Source organism: Anopheles maculipalpis, chromosome 3RL, assembly GCF_943734695.1.
Source record: "Anopheles maculipalpis chromosome 3RL, idAnoMacuDA_375_x, whole genome shotgun sequence".
Classification (NCBI taxonomy): domain Eukaryota; kingdom Metazoa; phylum Arthropoda; class Insecta; order Diptera; family Culicidae; genus Anopheles; species Anopheles maculipalpis.
Window position 1 is genome coordinate 60396924 of NC_064872.1, and position 22889 is coordinate 60419812.

Sequence of the window (22889 nt, forward strand, 5' to 3'; positions counted from 1 at the left end):
TTCGCGTCAGATTGTGATTTTCGAGCAGTGCACAATGCCTTTTCAAACCATTTAAATTTATTGCACTAATTTTGAATGTGAATAATGAATCTGAAAGCTAAAACACCCATTTCAGTGAAATTAAACACATTTATATACTGAAAACATACTATAAAATCACGCTTCCAATAATGTTTACTTCACTCTTCATTGATTTTATTTTCAACCCCATATTTTGACCCTACATAAATATAGCGTTCAATGTGCTCATTTCAATCTCTCAACCTACGCATATACACAACGTTGCACAACGGTTTATCCGGGTTCTTCTCCCCATCAAATTGCACCCGACACCGGTTAACCGAGACTATACCGATTTAAATTCTCGTGGCAGTAGGACGTGTTCCGCACGCTCCGTCTGAAAATTTCCTTCAAGCCACCGAGCCGGAACAGCCCGGAGTGCAACAGAACCGTCAACGGGCCTGGCTCATTGAGAGTACCATCAACGTAACGGCAAGAGTTGAATTAAAGTTTGCCGTGTGCAACCAATAGTGCAACAACCCGTACCATTGTGTAACGCGATCGAAGTGTGCAGCGAAAAGCAGTGCGGCCTGGTTTTTCGCAAAGTGTTTGTGTGTTTACATACGTGTGTTAGTTGAGTAAAAATAACCTTCGAAGTGTAGAATCTTTGAAGATCCCGTTTTTCTCCGATATCGTGCAACTGGTAGGGTGGCAAGGCACAACGAAGGTGGGCAAAGAATTTCGATTTCCCGGCTTTTACCCCCTTCTTGCGGCAACGTTTTCCTCTGTTTTATTGGTCCGGTCGTCGTTGCTAATTTTGCGCGCCTGTGTATGCGTGTGCAGTAGTGTGTTGTTTACATTGTGACGCGTAGTTAAGAAGAAAGTGCCGACGCTGCCGACGCGTGTTGGATAAAGAAAAGAGAAAGAGAGTGTAACAAAAAAAAAAAACACGCATTTGTAACACTATCGTACGATCCGTCGACTGCCACATAATCACTTTCGCACAGCAGCGACGTGTCGACCCGATTGGATCGGGTGTTTGAGCAAAGAAGAGGTTACAACCAGAAACCCGTCTCCGGACGATTGGTGTCACGAAAAGGGGCGAATTTTAGGTGCGGTGTGGTCACATTCGAATGCCTTCGAGTCAAGGATACAGTAAAGTAGCGTCGGAACCTCCGATCGATCCAGCAGACGGAACAGTCAGTATGCCGGACGTTGGGAACGTTGGAAGCGGTTCGGCAACCGCCATGATGCCTGCCACCGGCGGTATACAGTCCAATCCGGCTGGGAAAATACCGGCCACCAACTCACAGCAGCGCCTAATGCCCACCGACTCCGACTCGGTGACATCGTCGATGGACGAAGGGTACGGGGGTACGGGCACGAGAAACTCGCAGGATGAAGATACGGAAACGGTCACGACAACGATCGGTGCGACTGCGTGGTTCACGGTGATCGTTTTATGTTTCGTCAACCTCATCAACTACATGGATCGGTTTACGATTGCGGGTAAGTGGCAAAGCGACCGAGGGCTTCCATCATTACAGAGTGTCTCACGTTTCGTTCTTATTTGCATGTATCCGCACCGCACGCATACAATGCCGTATCATATCTTAGTACACTACTGTGCATCGGTGACTCATAACCAATGCGGATGATGTGTAGGTTGGTGCAACAGGTGGCCAGTAGAAACGACCAACTGGAAGCGTGCGTCCCAAAGCATTAGAATGACGTTCCGCACTAGAAATGCAACCCGATGCTTACAATTAATGCACGCTTCATACGCCAATTGAGTAGCCAATAGTTTGCCACAGCGCTGTGTGTGTGCCGTGTGCATAAAGGAATGCAAAATCACTGCGTATTTGATGTGCATAAGTAATGATTTTCAAATTTCCTTGCAAGATGTCGGATGTTCTGCTCGTAGGAATGATTCCCACAAATTCTGTCATGCCAAAAACCAAGAGAAACAATCAATGCTCTATTTGAGAAATCTCCGAATGCAACCATATTGCAACGAAACTCAAGAAACCATCATTGTGAACTTCTCCGCACCCTTATCTTTGACGGTACCGTACGGACGAGCATTGTTCATCCCAATCGGTTAGCATTATTTGCAGCAAGGCAGGCGATAAGTTTTATCAGCCACGCCAAATTACCAATCCCCTCTACAATCTTTTTGCCTTCTTTTCGTATCTGATGATCTCATACACCCTTTTTTGTGCGGTACACTCGTTTCGTGCATTCATTGTCAAACATTACTCTTAAGCTAAGTCATTTTTTCCAATTAATATCTCCCACCCCCCAAAGAAGCCCTTTAAAAGACCCTACCCAAGAGCAGTATCTCAACTTAATTCCTTCTTCGCCGCACGTTAATTCCACTGAATGCAACCAACCGGGCACGCCCTATCGTACCCTGCACCGCACGGTTCTACTTGGTATGGGTCATATGTGTTTTTCTTCAAAATGAAAAACCACATGTAATGAATTTAGTTTTTTTGCCGTTTCCCCCTTTCGCTGCTCATAATTTATCATCCACCCTGTGTGTCATAAGTCTCTCCTGCCACATATTGTATTTTGGAAGGATTTTTCCCTGGTCAAAAAGCCCCTTCAGATTACACAAAAACCATCCCGTGTTCTGAGGGCAAGGGAGAATATGGTTGTAAAAAGGCAGCTCAGCTGGAAAAAAGCGAGCCTATCACTAAACAAATAACGTGCCCGATTGTGTGTGCGTTATAATAAATGCGCTTTATCTTTCCACCGGGCACAGCAGCAGCAGATTCCTTATCGAACGATTTGTTCGAACGGTGGTGGGCTCTGCATCCTGACCCTCGTTGCTATAACTTTGCTGTAAAACTATCAAAATCCCGCTGCCAACCGGTGCGGGGTTTTTTTTTCTTTCGTTATTGTGTGTTGGAAAATGTTAACGCAATAAATTGATGCACAAACACGCACTAGGGTGAGACAAATTTATTGGCATAACGTGCAGTGCGTGCGATGTTGCTGGAATATCCGAAGCGAATTGCATGAATGGGTACTGTACAGTGACTTGCACGATGCTTTCTGGCCGTTTCGTTCGATCCCGGGCTTTAGTGATGATCGAAAACTCCCGGATTAACGGATAGTGTGTATGTGTGTGTGTGTGTGCGGTAGATTGTTTATGCGTCGGGGTGCCCTGCCGGTACTAGAGCTCAAATTCCCATTTGTCAGTCATAATTTGGTCAACCACCGTTCCGAGGGCGTCCCGTTTTGATTGCGGTTGATTGAGCGTTATGCTACGTCCACGAAAGTGGTGCATCTTTGGCTCTAGTGTGTTTATAAGATCGTTTATTGTGTGTTATTGTGTGAAAAAGGTGTTTTTTTTTCTTCTTCCCTTAAGTACGCACTTTACCACAGAAACGGTAAATAGTTTTGTTTGTTTTTGAACCGTGCCGACCAAAGGGCCTCATTAGGAATACTTAGGAAAGCCTTTCCTGGACAATTGGATAATAATTTTGCTCCCAATCTTCACTTAATTTCTTGGAATAGTAATAATTTATAACATTTTTTATTATAGCTTGGTTTTTCATTACAATGTCAGTCGCTTTTCTTTATTCCGACCCACGTTGGGCATTACTTCTGCGACTGGTTAGCACTTGAGCAGATTCTAATTGGATTCGCTTTCATTCACTTTCTTTCCCAAGTGCTTGAAACTCTTGAGCTTACTTCACTTTCTCCCGTTGAAAGCATCCGCACAGAGGCACAAATTAATTAGCAGCAGCGCAAGGTACATTTCTACCCACTAGCGAGGTCCGTTACCTCATACGTCAAATATCAGCTTCAGAAAACTAGAGCCTCTTCAATGCTAAAACTATTTTGCTAATGGAAATATATCTTAACCTTGTGCAAATATGCGTACAAAACTTGTGTGCAATATAAGCGTGAATCATCTGAAAGATTAAGAGGATTACAACGGTAAAGAGTTGCCACGAACACACACTCACACTCTCCAACCAAGTCCCACGGAATCCGGCAACCCGGAGGCGTACTTTTTCGACAGCGTGTTGGGCGTACGTCGTACGCGATGATGACGCGATTGCATGTCCAATTAAAAAAGTTGTCTCATTGTACCACACAATCACGCATTCGCGTTCGAGCGGGCACCAAACCACGGTTATGATAATCTTGGCGTATTCGTCATCCGCTTGGGGGCGAGGACATCCAGCGGAGGACTCTCAAGAGCATTGTTTTTCCAACAAGCCGTCCTTATCGTGATCTGTTCCGGCAAAGCGAGAGCAGCAAACAAGCTGAAGTCACTTTTCATTACTTATCCCAGCCCGAAAAGCCTTGAGCATCGAGCACAGCGGCACATATTTGCGAGCGTTTCACTGGTTTTGTTGACGCTATCATGTGATGTCATGTTTTGCATTCCGGTCCCAAGATTTCTCGGTCGTCAGCGTCATACCATTTACCTTTTGTTGCACTGTTTGTTAGGTCCCCAAGTTCCAAAACCCGCCGTTGAAGGAAAATACTTGTTACGAACTTGTCCCTTGAGAAACTCTTCAGCAAACTAAACTAACAAGTCGAATACTAAATAGGTTTGCTTAAAATGTTGTGAAAAGTAAAAGCAATTTCACCTGACTTAAAGCCAGCTAAAGCGTAGTTCCGGCACTGTATCGAAGGCAATTTCTCCTCCTTCCTCCTGGCAGATAGTAGCAATCCATTATTCGGCTTTATTTTCCGGTTGTTTTATTTTGGAAAATCATTACCCCTGTTTTTTCGGGGGAAGCCGTTTCATTTTCGGATTTGGTTGGTTGAGTTGGCTCTGGAGGGACGTGTTTTCTCATAGCAGCAATTACGTTGATTCGTGTCCGATCGTCACTTTCTTTTTTAATGTATTTTTTGTATGTGACTGACTGCCGCTAACCTGGGTTGACGATGTAAAGAAGGTACAAAACGCTTCGATCGATAATTTTACTCTTAACCGTGGTACTAACAAAAATTGCAAGAAGAAGAGAGTTCATTCACACCCCGCACCATTGCAGCCTTGTGGAACTGGTATGGACAGGTGCTAAAAAATGCATAAACTTCCCCCCATCTGCGTTCTTCCCCATGGCGCAAGAGGACGTCTCTTGACTATCTTTCAATGTCACTTTCCACGCGTAAGAAAAATCCATTTACCTACCGCCAAGCGACTTTGGTGTGTGAAGCACTAGATGCACGTACTTTGGTCGCTTTGGTTTTGAAACAAATAAGCGCCTCACCTTATGTCGTCTTACTACTCACTGCCGAGACGACCGCTTTCGGCAACGACCTTGTCCGGAATACGGCTAAACGGGACGCTTTACTTCGGCACAATTTTATGTACTTTTTTTATTGCAATTTTGTCGACCGCGACACGTTCGTGTACGAGGGCCGCCCTGTAGCGCCAATTTTTTCGCCCGATGAGCTACGAATAGTAAGTTTATTATTTTGTCTTGCGACTCGTTTTTTTTGCAATGGTCCGTGACGTGTGGCTTTTTGTTTGTTGCTGGCGTGACGTGAACGGGGGGTGACGAATATTCACCTTTTTTTTTCGAACCAAAGAACAGAGGGAAAAGGAGTTGAGTAAAATCGCGAAGAAGAATTCCAGCGGAGAGAATCAATTCGTCTTGTCTGTTTGCTCTCTTCCGGAGGCTCCACTCGGTCTCAAGAACTTCTTAGAACATTCGACGGTTTCGTATGTTTTTCACGATCATGTTCACCACTTTGCAAGTTGTTCCGTTCACGGTTTCCGATGAAGAGGAAGGAATGCTTAACTTCTTAAGCTAGTGGAGTTTACCCGCGTTTAGCAAATTCCACCACCTGACACCGACCAAGCAGCCATCTTTATTTCACCATCATCTGCAAACCGTACCCATTCGAGATACGCTGTCCAGCTCAAAAGGGTAATCTTTAGTTTTGCAAAAGCTGCTGCACCAACCACGCCAAATTGTAAGCTTTTCCTTCGCTCGTGCAGCATGTTACGCAAAGAAAAAGAGCCAACAGACAAACGTTTGCACAAAACTGTGGCGCTCGGAGTATGTGGGCAAGGTAAACAGACGCGCTTTTGCGGGCAATCATGCGAACGAAAGAAGAGGAATGTTCGCGAACGCACCAATCGATCGGAAATGTGTCAATAAATAATAGACGATCGGTTATCCGGTGGATTTTGAGGTGGGAATATGTTTACGTACGATGATCGGTAATGTTTGATGGACATAACTACCGCTAAAGAGGATAGTTTATTAGATGAAATAGTCGTAAAACACGGATAAAGATCAAAATATCACATTTTCTCCGAGCTTCTAATCGGTTAAAGTGACACGCTTTATCTATTTCTATTATAAACATCTTCATAAACTTTCTCTTTCCATCGTGCAACTGCTCTCAGATTTATGGCATCAAAACTCATCTCAGGACCGCCCAATCTAAGAAAATAAATGTATCCTTCCGCTAAAGCTTAACGTGTGGGCAACAATGGCTCCCGGCCCAGTCTCATCCCACACGAGAAACACCCACTGACGGGGTAATAATTTAACCCAAAACATCAGATTGACCTGCTCGGTTAGTGATATTACCGATGTGTTTTTTATCATGTTTAAAATTCTTCGACCCTTCGGATTCCCAATGCATCTCGGCTCTTGGCTTAATTTTATGATTGTTTTGTTATGCCTACTGATCGTCGGCGATCGTATTTTAGAACCTTTTGCTGCAGGCTGCATAAATGCATTTTAGAAAGAGAAAAGTTTCAAACTGACATACGTACCGCGGTGATGCTTCGTAGGTTTTCCATCTGCATTATGTTGCCTTCTTCTTGCGTGGGCGAGATGCATCCCGTCCGGGATGGTTACAGAGGTGAAAGAACGAAGCATAAATTATCTCTAGTTTAAATTAAATTCTTGTCGCCCTTAAGCCCTCCAGCGCGCGCGCGCAGCCGTCTCGTGTGTGGGTGGCTGGCTAATGCATTTTGTTTCCACTGCACTGCTGGGGTGCATCACGCTTGTGGGCCGGATTGACTGCGCCCAAATCGTCAATCAATTTGAAAACCCAGTTTTGTGCCGTTAAGGCTATTCTACTTCACGTTTCGAGACGATATGGAATCCATCACGACGCAATACTGCTGCACAGTGCGGGTTTTCCCCGTTAGGGCACGATATCTCATTACATCATGTCGGGTGGCGCATGTCGTCTGTCACTCATGTTTGGGAGAACTGGGGTTTGCGCCTGCTGGATATGTTACGATGCATTACGATTTTTTGGAACGTAATCCCGTGGTGATGTTTTCTAACAAAATCGGCATCGGAGCAATAGTGTGTTTGCTTTAATTTTTAAGATTCGATTGCAAGATTTTGGAGCTAAGATTACCCAGCGAAGAGTAAATAATTCTTGTTTATTTACTGTCCAGAACGCAAGCTTTGCTTTCAGCTGAATCCTACAATTTGTTACTAATTGTTGTCATTAGTCATTAGGGCGGCTCAAGTTGTATACATTTCCATTCCATCCCCTATTTGGGCTAAAGTTTATAGACTTGAGCGCGTTGTGTAAACACACATACATTTTGGTTTGATATACCAACAATCGAACCCACAAAGCAATCAAGAAAGTGCATCGTTAGCATTTCCTAAGAATAACCAAACCGAAATCAGGGCCAGGAAACAAACGTCCGCATTACATTCCCGCATTAACATTCCGCCGTCGATCGGAAGATGTAAAATGATCGTACACTCTCGTCGTCGGATGGAATGTTTGACTGGTGTCACATTAGTGGCATACCTTTTCATGCTTGTAGAGGGGGGGGGGGGGGGGGGGGGGCGAAGCTAGTTGGAGTTACGATTCCTAGCTGCATGGTGTGTATCGTATTACCTGCGTGACGAGCAAGTAGAGAAGCGATCATTCTTTTTTCAATTTTACCGATCACTTCAGAAAAGCTGAAACACATTCCCTGCCGAACGAACGACTGCCAGTGCATATTTATTCAAACCGGCGGGTGGCGATATTTGTGCTGTGATCGTACTTTTCCTCCTGCTCGATCGATGGGTTGGACGTTGCTGAACAAATGGGAAATATATTTACAATTCAATTGATTGGTGGTGTTCAATTACACGTCATGAAGTATTGCACGACTCGACGTACGACACTGTTCTTCCAAGCGATGCTACGGGATGTAATCTTATCACGCTTCACGACTCGAAGTTGCACGCTAATATGAAAGTCAATGGACTAAGAAATTGTTGAAGACAGCTAGTTTGACGATCCTGGTTTCTCTGAACCTAGCAGGGATCTTGTAGGACGAATTAAATCAATAAATAATAACAATACAAAGTGTCAGCGTTCCCCCGTAGTGAGGACTGACGATCCAAGCAGGTCGTTAGACCAAGAAGATGAAGAAGTAAATCAGTATCGAAGATTAGATGTAGATATCGTAAGAAATTATCAAACGTTTATTTCTTGTTTTATCAATTCAAAAGACATTATTGAATTCCATGGACATCCAGCAGACTGTTACGGGCAGCTAAGTTCTACAAAATAAAGCCTCGTCACCAAGCAACGTAACGCATCGCTTGCATCACACGATCATATGATTGGCAAATCATTAAACGGCTGATAAGCGAACCGATCAGGGCGAATGAGAGCTTGCAAAGGAGACGCGTGACGCTTTTTTACAAACCATCCATCCAACTTCTCTATCATCCACGCAATCAGGCGGTCCGGTATCGGACGCGACAACACACCACGCAAACAACGTGTCGCAACGTTGTCCAACGTTGGTACGGGTGGCGCATTCTATTAACGCTACGCGCGCACCCAATGATACGGTGAGCAACAATTAACGATAATTATATCATCCCTGGCGCAACCGAACCCCTCACCAATGAAACATTTAATAACAACGAAAAAAGTGTGCAATAAAAACTCAGACACCATCAACACACACACACTCCTCGTGCTTGGGGTTTTGTTGCACGTCGATGCAGAGGAGTTTTATTTTTACACTCACTTCGATCACAGATGCGATTGCACAGACCGCGATCGGGCAGAGATGCAAATGTGCACGTTCGTGGATAAGTTTGCATTGCGAATGCCTTTGTACAAAACCGTGCCAAGCCTCCCAAATGCACCACTCCTCCACCTTCCCTTTTGTTTGCATCATTTCCGGTGCGAATGTTCTCTGCGTGGATTTAAATACTCGCCAAGAAAACTTAGGTTAGAAAGGCTTGCGTTTTAAGCGGAGGTGAAAGGGGCAGCTGTTTCACGGGGGTGTCTGTTTAAGGGTGTGTCGATTTTTTTTGTGTTAGCCTTCCCCCAAACCTTCCTCCCGAGATAACGATGGGGAGCGTGTTGGAGATAGCGCGCAGTGAAGTACCGCAAAGCACCATAAGGAGAGGCCTTATAGTACATACTGTGCTGCACCGCAATCAAGCATCGTACGATATGATGACGCAGACAGTTTTTCACCAAAAACCAATCGGAAGTTGCCTCGATTGCCACGTTGTCGCGACAGGAGGGTTTCTCCCACCAAGACTTCTTGGTTGGCACAAGCGAAACAGTAATGAAGGCGTCGGTTCTGCAGCTGTTTTGCTCCATTTGGGGAGGGGGTGGGCTGTAGTGTTTTTAATGCTTCCGGGCACCGCCTGGCGACCGCTTTTTCCGTGACTTCCCGCAATGTTTCTTGTGTGTTGTTGGTTGGACCGGATCTTCCGCCCTTTGGCGGGGTGGCCAGTGATCATGAGAGGGTAATGGGAGAAGCATGAACTCACGACCAGCACTTAGATGGATGCAAATAGTGTGTATGCTATTTTTGTGCGGTGTAAAATTTAGGTTTTGCTATTTGGGGTTCGTTTTCGCTGTACGGGGGAGATGAATAAGTTTTGGAAACAGGTTTGGTTAAAAGAATAATTAAAAGTAAATACGAAAAGAATAAAAATTATGTTTTTAAGATGAGTCTTATTGATCAATAGTTGTCTTATGTTATCAATATTGTCTGGATTTAAAAGACTTTTGATCGTTTTCGTACATTTGCTCCCTTATTCTTTCCTTCTTTAAGCTTGCAGATATTATTAACAATAATTAGGACTTTTATCATTTGAATTTTTATTTTGGTGTCTTCTTTTTTCATCCCTCAATAGATTCCCGACATTGCTAAAATTTATTTTTAAATAACACTCGAAACAGCAAATCACTAAACGGATTTTAATGTTCCCGTAATCAAATCGTTTGTTATTAAACCGTGTTCCATGCTCCCACCGTTCGTTCTGGCCGTTCGTTGACCACCCTTCCTAACATCAACATAGCTCACGTGTTCCAACAGTCACGCCTGCGTACGTACATTCGACCGGCACGTCAATTTTTCTAGACATCGTACGATGTTTACGAAAACACATTGAATCACGCGATGATTCCAACGGCTAGAATAGAATATGATACGATTCCCTTGATGAGTAATGCTACACTCTGACACTCATCCATTCATGAATTCCATGCCCGAAATAGGATGCCTGTTGCTTTACGGATGTAAACATTGGAGCCTTATTTTGACTCCAATTTGGACATGATTCTTATCAGGCTGAAGTTAATGGAACATCGTCGTTAAAATTAAAGCATGCGAAGGTTAAGCTAGAGTAATGATTACATATACAACACAGCCATATACAACACATTCAATCACGTATCTCACTGCCTCGGGGGAAAATGTAACACACTGTTCAACTGATTCGCTTCTTTTCGGCTCGGAGTCGGCGAATTCTTCGTGCAGCAGACTCGCTTACGTCGGACTGTGGGTAACTATTTTTAAAGCGGCTTTTAAATTTGTCGCTCCTGTTGCAAGACGTACGAGCAAATGCGAAAAAGATGCAAAATTCTTGCACATACGGTTCCTCCCCTGCCTTCCCGTTCTATGTGACACCCTTTGCCGAGGCATGGGAAAAGTGCATTACCTGGCCTGATTCGCAACACCGTTTAGACTGGCGTTGCTGTACCGCGTTAGGCCTCTCAGTAGGTACTGACAGCGGCAAAAAAGTGCAAAAAAGTCTTACCACATTCTTACAGCAGTAAGATCCGACTAAATCCTCCCAAAGAGTATCCCCCCACACACACACACGCGCGCCCGAACTAGCTTAAGACGTTTTTGTTTGCTGGTGGTTGTGCAGCAACGTGGTTTCTGCACGCACTCTCTCTCTCTCTTGAGTCGATAAGAGAGCCACGCTTCGTTCGCTTCGTGTGGTGTTGCCCCAAGTGCCAAGACGCCTCTTTGTGGCAGCCAAACATTACGCATGGAGCAACTCGAAATATGGGAAGCGGCGGGCGGGACACACACATACGCACGTGGCAGAAGTGAAAAAAAACGATGGCCCCAACACACAACAGAAAAAAGCACAGCACTGAAGTGGCGCGATCCGAAATCAACCAATCGGCGTACGATTAGTGACTGTTGTGTGTGGTGCTCGGTTCGATGCCGCCGGCATGACGTCACGTTTTTGGGGTCCGCGTCCGAAACGGCCTTCCCGACGGCGGTGGCGGCCTCAAATGCCGGCTCTCCAAGTCGGTGGTGGATGGTGCGTCCGTTATTTCTACTCTCTGCACCGTTGTTAGTTGCTATTATTATCATTGGCCGTGTTTAAATTATTTTGCTGATGTTGTTTTGTTTAAAATTGGTCGGTTCGGACCAGTTCTTGGGGTTATACTGTTTGTTTGTGAAATTTTGTTGTTTTTTTTTTTGCGAAAACAATGCTCTTTTCTCACGCTTTGTTTGGTGGGCTACGATCGCTTGTGTCAAACATTTTGAACGCACGCAAAAGGTATGACGCCGCGTGTGACGTTGACGAGGAACAATGTTTGTGTTGGTGAAGGCGCCAGTCTACCACCCCCATAGCTGTCGGTGCCACGCCGGTATGTGTCATCCCTGCCGACAGCGAACACGTTTCACGTGTTGACGTGTCGTCATTGCCCCTAAACGAGCAGTCCGTCAGCTGCGAGTGCGTACATCGGTTTGGATACGCTGTTTAGCTCTGATAAGAAACCGAGTTTGTCTCTGTGTGTGATGGATGCGGCAGTGAACTGAACCAACCGGTTTAAGTCGGTTACGATGTGTGTTAATTGTTTCTTTAGGTTTTTATCATCATGCGGCAATTATTGCACCAGATTTACGGATCAAAAGATTGGTTTAGTTAAGCTTGCTTTCAGGTGTTTGTTTGGATTTCTAGGCTACCACGAAACCGATCTTCACACGGCAGGACCGGGAAGCAAATCCCATCCTTACCGTTTTCCTCCAATGGGAACTGACTATCCAACTACGTATTTTCAATAAGCCATTCGATTTCAGACGTCGTTAACACAAGAGAAACCGTCGTCGTTACCATCAATCATTTTTATATCAATTCTATGCCATTATCTTTTTCTTCATTCGATGTAATCTCATGTCAAGAATCATACATTATTTATCGAACTTACGAACTAAGTTCTGAATACTGAATATTTGCAAAAAAAAAGCAAGCAATTCCACATTAAGACGATCGTCACACATCGGATGGATCCTCACTTTCGGTTACGTATTATTCACGCTTGGCGAGAAATGCGGTCGATTTAGCATTGGTAGCAGGCGAACGGAGAAAGAGCGAAAGAGAAAGATGAAGTTATGTCAAATTTATGCTCGATCCACCACAATGTGGGTCAGTCCACTGATGGTACCCGGTGGCCATTTTGGCATTTAATTTCAGCTCCCTTTTGGTGAAATATGTGGCAAGCTAATAATAAAATGATTTACCCGCGTCGCATTCCTTGACTTTCCCTCGGCAGACTTTCGGCTTTTTTTTTCTTACTCTGTACTACTTTTCGCAAGATGCAACATCGCTAATGTGTGTGTTTGTGTGTGGGGAGTTATGTAAGTACACACAAAAACACGCCTGATGTGATCCATCCAAGCACATGCGATCGCCTTTTGCTATTGACATTAGGTGGAGCGATCTTTAGGGTCAAACAGTGGGACAAACATATACAATCGCGGTGGAAAACTTTGTGAAGGAAAACACCTTTCGCTTGTGGCACGTTGATGCACTTTTTCTCAACCGCGTGTGACATTAATTAGCCTCTACCCGATAGTTGACTTACGTGCTTTAAATTGCATTCCTCTCAAGGTAAGATAAGATTGTTGGCCTCCTCCGTTGTCCACCGTCTCAGACTCAGACACTTCATTTGGATCTCCTCGTTCGAGCAAGCCATTTGAAGTGTCTTATAAGGTATTTCCCAACATCAAGCTCTAGCGAGAAGATTATGAAAGCAAACAACTTGCAGAGCTACCATGGCGTAACTGAGTCACGGTCGGAGCGTGCCTTTCTTACATGAGTCAAGCATATCTGGAGATCCACGCTTCCTAAAACGTGTTCCACTCGTTCGATTCACTAGCAAGCGCTTAAGATGAGCTTGAAGCGCTTAAGATGAGCTTCCTTGTGAAGATCTACTCACTTGACTACGCGGAAAAAGATAATAAGTCATTTTATTAACACCGCCAGCTGTAAACCATCCAAGAGCTCAGTTTCATGACGGTGACAAGTGTGAGTGATATTGGAGTGTTGTTTCCCTGTCTCAAAAGTGCTCTGGTGTCAACAGAGAGAAAGAGCATAAAACAGAAATTGTCAAAAGTCTTAACACTATCCGGTTAATGTGGATATCATGGACCAGGCTAGTCTAGTGATGTAAAGATCAGATCGTCAGTCAGGGTAGGAAAAACCTTCGGTTTGTAGTCGATCAATCATCACTAACGAAGGAACAACCAGTTCGTTCGACGGCTTCCGGAAGGGTTCTCGATCTCTGTGATGGATTCCTGCTGCAATTAACGCCTTCAACTTCGTTTCGGCCCGGTGCATATCTCCACCAGTGATGGGGTTTTAGTTCCTCGTTCGAACCCTCGAAAACAGAAGCAAGAGATATGTTGCTGGTAGTTATATTTAAAGACGAAAGACTGCATCATATCGTGCTGATGTAATAATGTGTTTCTTCGCTGGTGGGCGTTTTGTAAGGTTAAAAAGAAATGCATCTTTATTATCCACTCCAATCTGTTTGGTTGTTTCACGTTCGTTAAGCATCGAAAAATAGGAGGCGTCCTTCATATTTTAACCGCTTTCGAACCTGATGAGGCTTGGGGAGAACCTTCAAAGTCAATAAATCGAAAGCCGGCCGATGTATGCTTGTGGACACCGGTGGAAAAAAAGATAAATATTTAGCTTTCCAACAGTGGTGTTCTCGCCCTTAGTGTCGATCGATTTGAAGGAGATCGTTTTTGGAGTTGCATTTGTTTAGATCGGTGTAGAGTGCATCGTTCACTGTGATGGAAACCAGCTGAACCTTTGTGTCCCTTGCACGTCTTGAGGTTCCGAACCTGTTTTCTCGGTACCGTCACGCTCCATCCAAATAAAGTCAAATTATCCGTATCGAACTTCTACTCCCCGTGTCTACAGTTGTTTTACAAAGAATGTGTTCTACACCGGTTCTTCCTGTCTCTCATCCGAAGCGAATACACTTTGCGGTGTAAGCCATCAAACGGTAGGGTGGAAAACAGAATTATTTCTTCCCTTTTTTTTAAACCTTTTTCTTGGCTATGCTCTATGGAATCGCATTTCTTTCCGCTCCGAGGGTGGCGCACATGTGTCTCGATCACGCGATCTTTATCGTACTGCTTGTACTAAATCGTTTCTTATTTTCTCCTTTTCTGTAGTTTATTTTGCTGCGTCGCATAAGACTTTAACTCGCAGTATAGGTTTGCCAGTGTTGTCTCAAGGACTTCCCCCGTATCGTATGATCGCCCAATTTTGCATTGGTGTGCATTTGGCGGACGTTTTGTTTATCTACAACGCATTGAAATTAATTAAACCAATGACTCAACCACACAAACACACGCCCATCGCAGTGAGCATCAACAGGCACGGCACTGGCATTGAACCAAAACGATCTTCTTCTAACCGCGTCAGCAAAGTATAAATTCACAGAGTAAAACTTTTGAACCATCTGGTGTGATGATGATCAACATCATTGACCGAAAAAAAAAAGTTCAATCAATCAACACTCCAGCACCCGCGTACGATGATCTTCAAAACTGGCAAGGTCAACATTTCCAATTTACAGTTCGTTCTCTTCCATTGCCATTTAGTTTCCAATTTTACAATTTCAAAGAGGAAACAACATGGTCGCGAATTCGATTCGAAATAATTCAATTTGATGGTCGGTATAGATTGACTTTTGTGCTAACCTTTAACAGCACCTCGGCACACATATCCAATTTGCCAATTGTCGCCAAATGGCGGTGCGAGACAAATTCGTTGCCGGGTAGGCGTTAGCCCTTTGGCGACGACGAATCTTCCCATCACGTGACGATGGTTGTGTGTGAGGTGGGTGAATTGCTGGATCAATTAAGTCTCAAAGACAAATTGACGTTCAAAGAAATTTTCCGGTGTGGAGAAGTGGCTCGTGGAGATGTTCCCAAGCCAAACCTTCCCCATCTATGGAGCACCTTCGCTTTGATTGTGTTGATCTATGGCATGACTGTTTGCTCTTTCCATTAACGTGACTGTGCAAGATAACAGACACTCTTGGAGTCGATTTCTTCCCACGTGACTGGCTTTGATTGATCAGTAATACTGTGAAAGCAGTAAGGTGCATCGATTTGCTTTTCGAATTAGGTTTAAAGTTCTCTCGAAGATCTAGATTAAATTTAGTTAGCTTAAACAGGTCTTAAAGTAAGCAAATTCGGTTCTTCGACCTTGTCATCATGACTGTCACTTGTGATGTGCTCTAGCGCCGATGAACCGTGTACTTTACCCAGGATGATGCAACCGTGTCATGTCATGCGGTGGCCATTTTTTGGCTGCGCTTCGCGAAAGTACGGAAATAAAAATAAACTATTTTCGAACGCGCCTGTATTGCGCCGTCTGCTCTTTACTTTCCCGTCGCAACAGAGTGCTTCCTTCAACAAAGTGTCAGTTAAATCGGGCACCGTCCGAATGAATGGTTGGTTGGTTCGCTGAGTATTTGTAGTCCTTGTAACAGGTTCAAAGTCGTCGCCCTGTGTGGCTGTCCGTCCTTCCGATTGAATCGCGTGATCTGATCATCCGATCATGTTATTCTCGGCTTAGCTTAGAAAGAAGACGCAAGCATAACGAGTCCTCCTCGTAATCTCGTTCGCTTCAAATAATTAGTAATTACACAAGAAAAAAGAGTTCCGGCTTTTGTACAAAGAAATGAATGACTCGATCACTCGTTTAAAATTGGAGACCTGCTCCAAATTCTGAGGTTAATTCATTACTGCTTAAGCAGACGAGCACCAGTAATGAAATTCATTATACTGACAATGACACTGTGTCATTTACGATGCATTTGATCGATAAAAGGATGCGTGTGGGTCCGGCGTGTTGAATGCACCGAATATATTTAAACCCTGATTAACCCTAGATGACACCAACTTGCGCTGCTTTTTTCGTTTCTGTGACTTCTAATTATTTTCCGTTTCCCCGACTTTATTTAATGGACAAAGTTATGCATGTTAAGTTTATGTGCGAAATCTTCTCTTGAGTTTATTTATTTCGCACCTATTTGCGTCAGCTGAAATAGTGAGCCAAACACTCCACGTTTTTAACGATTCGTTCCATTTTAGCTCGCCCCGTTTTTCTTTTTCCGCAAAAACTCTGACGTACACCACAAGTCTCATGACGATCAAACTTTTCTTACCATCCACATGAGTCTATAAAGCATCGTCCATTAGCGTCTCACTGTAGCTCAATTAGATATGGAACTTTTTTTTTTATTATTACGTTACTTCACACAAACCCTCTAAAAATGATGGATTCTATAATGTACTTCGCACCGGTACAAGTTGATTAACTCGATTGTGTTGCTTGCTCTTTTTTCCTTTTGCAGGTGTATTGACAGAGATACAGGACACCTTCAAGATCGGTGACGACGAGGGTGGCCTCCTGCAGACAGCGTTCGTGCTATCCTACATGCTATTTGCACCGTTGTTCGGCTACTTGGGCGATCGGTACTCGCGGAAATGGATAATGGCGCTCGGTGTTACGCTCTGGAGTACGACCACCCTGGCCGGATCGTTCATGAAATCGTTCGGATGGTTCATCACGTTCCGCGCACTGGTCGGTGTTGGTGAGGCGTCCTATAGTACGATCGCACCCACCATCATCTCCGACCTGTTTGTGGGCGAAATGCGCTCCAAGATGTTGGCCCTATTTTATTTCGCCATTCCGGTTGGATCTGGTTGCGGGTATGAAAGGACACAAAAGGATAGATTAAGAAGAAGAAGAGTTTAAAGTGTTGTTTTCCTTCCCGGTCCTGTTGTAGGTACATCGTTGGTGCGAAAATGGCAAGCATTATGGAATCGTGGCAGTGGTCGCTGCGTGTGACGCCTGTGCTTGGTGCGATCGCAGTCGCCCTGATCATTATGCTGCGGGATCCTGAGCGAGGGCAGAGCGAAGGTACCCACCACATTCAAGCGACCTCATACAGAACGGACGTGGCTGCGATCGTACGAAATCCTTCCTTCATGCTGTCGACGGCCGGCTTTACCTGTGTAGCGTTTGTGACTGGTGCTCTCGCTTGGTGGGGACCGAAATTCATTCACCTGGGCCTTATATCTCAACCGGGCAACGAACATATTACACTGAACGAGTGAGTATTAAGCCCTGCTTTGGGCGCGAGTATTTCTCGTTGTGTATTCTCTTTCTAGCATTTTCGCCCACCGGAAGGAGTCCACAGAACTCCACGTCGTCAATTCCACCTTTCAAAAAATAACCATAACGAACTATTCTCCATCCAAACTCTTTCGGAAGTGTATCGTCCCGGTTTGGAATCGTAGCGATGCTGGCCGGCTTGATCGGCGTTCCACTCGGCACAATCCTGTCGAACCGTTTGCGACCACTCTACCCGAACGCTGATCCATTGATTTGTGCCGCTGGATTAATCATCAGCTCGCCTTTCGTTTATATTGCGCTCGTTGTGGTCAAGTACAGCGGTGCCTGGTGCTTTATGCTGGTATTCATTGCCGAGGTAGCACTCAACATCTCGTGGCCGATTGTGGCCGACATGCTGCTGGTAAGGAAGAACGCAATGGATGAATAAGAAGAACGCTGAAGTGCACGCGATAACGAAAACGGAATGTTTTAGGAAGATGTCGTTGGCCAGATAACCATTTTATTCTTACAATATGATAATTTTTTAATCACTTTCAATCCAAATTTTTCCAGATTTTTCAAAATTTAATCAATTTTTCAACTTTTTCTTTTCGTTTCTTTTCGGATCTCATGTACCATGTTGCCATTTGTTGTTTTGCTATAATTTCGTATATAATATCGTGAACCTCGCACCGTCCTGCCTGTGACAATCTATGCTCCCGTCTGTCTCTGTACCACGAACGAAATCATGCACGAAAAAAACCTTTCACCAAAAACAAGGGTATCGTTCATATTCGGCGCCATTACAATGACGACCGGCATCATCGGTGTGCCACTTGGATCGTACCTGTCCACCCGCCTGAACCAGAAGTACGCAAAGGCCGACCCGTACATCTGTGCGGCCGGTTTGCTACTGAGTGCGCCCCTGCTGATCGGTGCGATGATCTTGGTGCGGGTGAATATTTACGCGACGTACGCACTAATCTTTTTCGGCGAACTAGCCCTGAATCTCAATTGGGCGATCGTGGCGGACATTCTGCTGGTAAGAGACAATCACCACCATACCTTCGTACTGTGTACTGTTTTGGTCACCTTTTGGCTGCTACATCTGTCACTACCTAGCTCTATATTAGTTAATGCTATTAAAAATGCTGTCTCTCTGTGCACTACAAACAGCAACTACTACTATTACTACTATCACTCACACGCGTCGTTCGTCGCTTTTGCTGCTTTGGAGTGTCTTTTAGTCGTTTGTCTTTTGGTTGTTAGCATTACACAAACACTCGAACGCACGCACGCACAATACTTTCGCTTCTCTTACCAGTACTTTGGCACACTAATAAGTCGGTGATCAATAATCGGTGTTGGTACGTTTAATCGCATTATGATGTACAGCTTTGTGAATGTTAAGGGAATTCAAAATTAATCTAATTTAAACTATAATTTAATTTAAATATAAAACATAATTTCCGGCTTGTATGAAATGATATTGTTATTTAGAGCTCGATTATGTGCTTCGTATTTCGTGAGTGTAAACAATAACAGTCACACCTGCTATCTTTAATGGAAATCTAACGGCATACAGTCGCCGGTGAAATTAGTTACTTCCGGGTTCTGTACCAACCAGTCAATCGATTTTTCGTTCAACATTCGTAAGGTTGAATTTATTACGAGGGGAATTGTAATCATTCTGAAGTCTTTACACAGTCACGTTTAGTTTCCGGCAGCACTAGAAGCGTGCTGCTAATGTTTCTGCTATATTCTGTATAGAAAATAGTAAAAAGTATCTGCTTACTCTCTCTTTTTTCTTCTATTTTGTTTTATTTTTAACAATTGTTTTCTGGACTAATAACAAATAAACTATATATCCTTCCCTTCTTTTTTCTGGTGAAAGTATTTATGTGTGTGTGTTTGTAAATTCTTATGTGTGTTTTATAATGTAGAATTTTTTTTTTGTCTGGTGCTTTTGTGTAAATGTTTCTTCAATTCATTAAAGCTTTTATTTGAAAAAAAAAATAATCAATCTTTTCGAGAGCTTAAAAAATAATCGACGGCCTAACGGGCGAGGCAGCTTGAAGAATAAATGCGACAAATGTAGTGTTTTTTTTTTTTTTGTACCGATGTACAGTAAAGCATATGGTTTGTTGAGATACATATATTTGCTTGCACTTTTCGAATACTGCTATGTCCAACTGACCCTTCATCCGACGATCGCCCAAAGTGGTTCAATTTGAATGAGCGGACACCCTATCCTGCCATCTTTATTAGCTCCGGGTGCATAGATTGTCACGGAATGAACGGGCGAACTTACGGTTCCATATTATTTTGTGTCCGTGGCGAGATAGATGGCAAAATCAATTCCAACAAAAATAATGTTTTCTGTTTTTGTTTGTTGTTGTTTTTTTTTGTATTGCTCGTTCGCTACTCGACGGTTGACAGAAGGTCGAGGTGCGTTTAAAAATACCAATCGAAATCGGAACCGGCTGTCGTGCACCGACGCGCTGTCTGTTCTGTGCCCTTTTGTTTCTACGCATTCTTCTTTCGAATGCGTGTGGCGCCATCTATTGAGCAGTAGTGTAATCTGTGCTAGCTTGCCCACACAAACCCCGTTTGCCGTTATCGTGAAGCTCTCAGAAATTCTTTCTTTTTCCTCATTATCATTGTCGCTTTTATCGCATGCTAGCGGATTTCAATATTAGTATCAGTAGTTAATGTAAACCGTCCTTTTGTTTACCTTACAGTACGTTGTGGTGCCAACGAGACGATCGACCGCGGAAGCCTTCCAAATTCTTATCTCTCATGCATTCGGTGATGCCGGCAGTCCTTACTTTGTGGGTTTGGTAAGTATTTCTTGCAGCTCACAATGGTAATACAATACTGAAAAATGAATATGTTGTTTTCTTTTATTCTACCCTGTAACACATGCAGATATCGGAGGCAATCAAGCGCGCGATTCGTGTCAGCGCTGACGCACTGTCATCGAAAACGTTCCTGAGCATAGCGACGACACAATCGATTGCCGTACTATCACAGTTGGCCGAAAATGCTACCGTTGCTGCGACCGACAGTCCACACTCCGAACCGCTCATTGACGATGATCCACCACTGATCAAGTTCCGCGCCCTGCAGTACGCACTGTTTTCCACCTGTTTCGTGGAGATCCTTGGTGGTGTGTTCTTCCTTATCACATCGATCTACATCGATCGCGATAGGGCGCGAGTGCAGGCAGTAATACTAGGTAAGAAAACTGGTTCTGGTGTGTCTGGAAATCATGCGTTCACTCCAAGTGTGACAGGTTTTGCTCAATTTGTGCCATATACACATAGTGCTTTTTGTTTCGCATTGCTTGATTTTTCGCGTATTCTCACTGAGTCTTGTATTCTATTTTTTATTACTCTTTTTACGATCCTTTTTTCTTCAAATCGATCCGGGGAATGGGGATTTACGGGCATGTTTCATTGTTCATACCCGCCTTATGTGGGATTTTCTGCATTATGTGTGCTACAGGCTGTCAGCTAGAGCTGAGCGAGAGTTCCGCATCGGACGGTAATGGTACGGACGATGGTCAACGATCGCCCGCCGGTCCCGGTACTAGCGGTACCAATGCTTTCCCGCCCTCAACCGTCGCTGCTTTCTAACGGCGGCAACAAGCGAGTGAGGTTATCTAATTGGTGGTGTCCTTCGGTTCGTAACGTCCACTTGGTGTCCTTTCTTCCGGCCGTTGTCCTGTTCCTCATGTCCCATGCAACTTATCTGTGATCCGCCTTGCCATTTGTTGTGTCCGTCCCCTCTTAAATACACCAATGGTAGAATAGTGTAGCGTTACGAATCGAAGACAATGGGAAGATGGCTTGGACCAGCTACATTGCAGCATCTGTTAGAAAAGCTCCATAAAAAGACGAAGGTCTTCTGCTTTAGGTTAGTTCTGCTCGTTTCATTACAAAATCCATGTTCGTGTTTGTTGTTGAATTATCGTGTGTTGTTCGTTTAGTTCGTCTTTGTACGATAGTGTAGTGATTTGATCTTTTTTGTTGTGTCCTCTTTCACATGATTTATTTAGATTTTTAGTCTTTCTTCTTACAATAATTGCTGTGTGTGTTTTCGTTCGTTCTACCTTGTGCTTTTAACTGGCTGGAGATTTTCGTATTTGGCTTCATTTGAATGTATCGTAGTGTGGATTAGAACAAGTGTTGTTTGTACCCTTCCCTTTCTCAGATTTTTAATTCCATTTTCCTTTACATTACAGGTGATGAGTCCAATAATGCTTCAGCACACCAACTAGGAGGATCCGTATCGGACATGGAAGAAACGTTACAGCCAAGCACACGGCAATAAGGGCAATACAGATACCTTTGGCAAAGAGTATAATGAAGAAAAAAAAATGCTTATGATTTCTCCCCGCGAGTGGGGGTTGCATTTCAACAGCTGGTATAGACTTTAAAATGTAAAAGCAACACCAGCAGCAACAGACCGAATCGTTCATCAAAGATACCTCGGTTCCTAGCGTCCCGGTAGTAGCAGAGTGTCCGACGATAATATGTAGGTTTATAAATTTCCCAAGCACACCCGAAAGCTAAGTGATGGAAAATGTAAACCACAGAGCTGAACTCCAACCGAAATCCTGCCAGATCAACTATATCGGGCAGGATATCGCCGCATGATAAGTATGTCAATACCGTATACACATCTAGCTAGAGATATATGATAAGGGTACAGTAACACGGAATAATGGGGTAAATTTTCAGTTGTTCGTGTTCGAAGTATGACCACCAACGCCACTCACTCAACAAGAGCGTTTGCATCATCACATTATTGAGAGTGCATTAACTTTTAAGTAGCAAACGCTGGGAAAACCAAGCGTTTAGACACCCGAACGATCGTGCTGTGCTTTTTTATACCTATAGTGCCCGGATATAATGCTAAAATCTACCGAAGAAGATTGTAAATAGCTCTCCCAAAACTCTCATCCCAAAAACTACGTGCAGTGTCCTGCTATTACGTTATCCCACGTGTCCCGGTTAGGTATATAAAGCAAACTAGAGTGTACAGTTAAAACTCGAACCGTACGAAAATGTTGTACACGTTTCCGTTTCCCGTTCGTTCGTGATCGAACCTATTATTGTCACGAGCGCGAGGGCTACATGTGTAGGGGCTAAATGAGCGGTTAGGTAAAACAGTATAAAAAGATTAGGATAATGAATGGAGTAGTGGATTGCACACACACAA

At 44.0% G+C, this 22889-nt stretch overlaps 2 protein-coding genes across 3 annotated transcripts in view; both read left to right on the forward strand.

Moving 5' to 3' along the window:
* Positions 1-22889, forward strand: part of LOC126563183 (uncharacterized) — a 385303-nt gene that overhangs the window by 171787 nt on the left and 190627 nt on the right. The gene's annotated exons all lie outside the window — the stretch shown is intronic.
* Positions 1099-21998, forward strand: LOC126561860 (protein spinster). Of its 2 annotated transcripts, none has more exons than XM_050218210.1 (7): positions 1099-1509; positions 16900-17257; positions 17335-17661; positions 18444-18705; positions 20405-20503; positions 20592-20901; positions 21910-21998. In XM_050218210.1, the coding sequence occupies exons 1-7, from the start codon at positions 1134-1136 to the stop codon at positions 21996-21998; spliced, it is 1821 nt and encodes a 606-aa protein (XP_050074167.1). In that variant the 5' UTR covers positions 1099-1133. The 2 variants fall into 2 exon arrangements, with proteins under 2 accessions (XP_050074167.1, XP_050074166.1); XM_050218209.1 differs by lacking the exon at positions 21910-21998 and adding an exon at positions 21171-21346.

Coding starts and splice junctions, on each gene's coding strand:
- LOC126561860 (XM_050218209.1), top strand. CDS start 1,134: ATGCCTTCGAGTCAAGGATACAGTAAAGTAGCGTCGGAACCTCCGATC. Junction 17,662..18,443: donor GAACATATTACACTGAACGA/GTGAGTATTAAG, acceptor ACCAAAAACAAG/GGTATCGTTCATATTCGGCG. Junction 18,706..20,404: donor TCGTGGCGGACATTCTGCTG/GTAAGAGACAAT, acceptor TTTACCTTACAG/TACGTTGTGGTGCCAACGAG.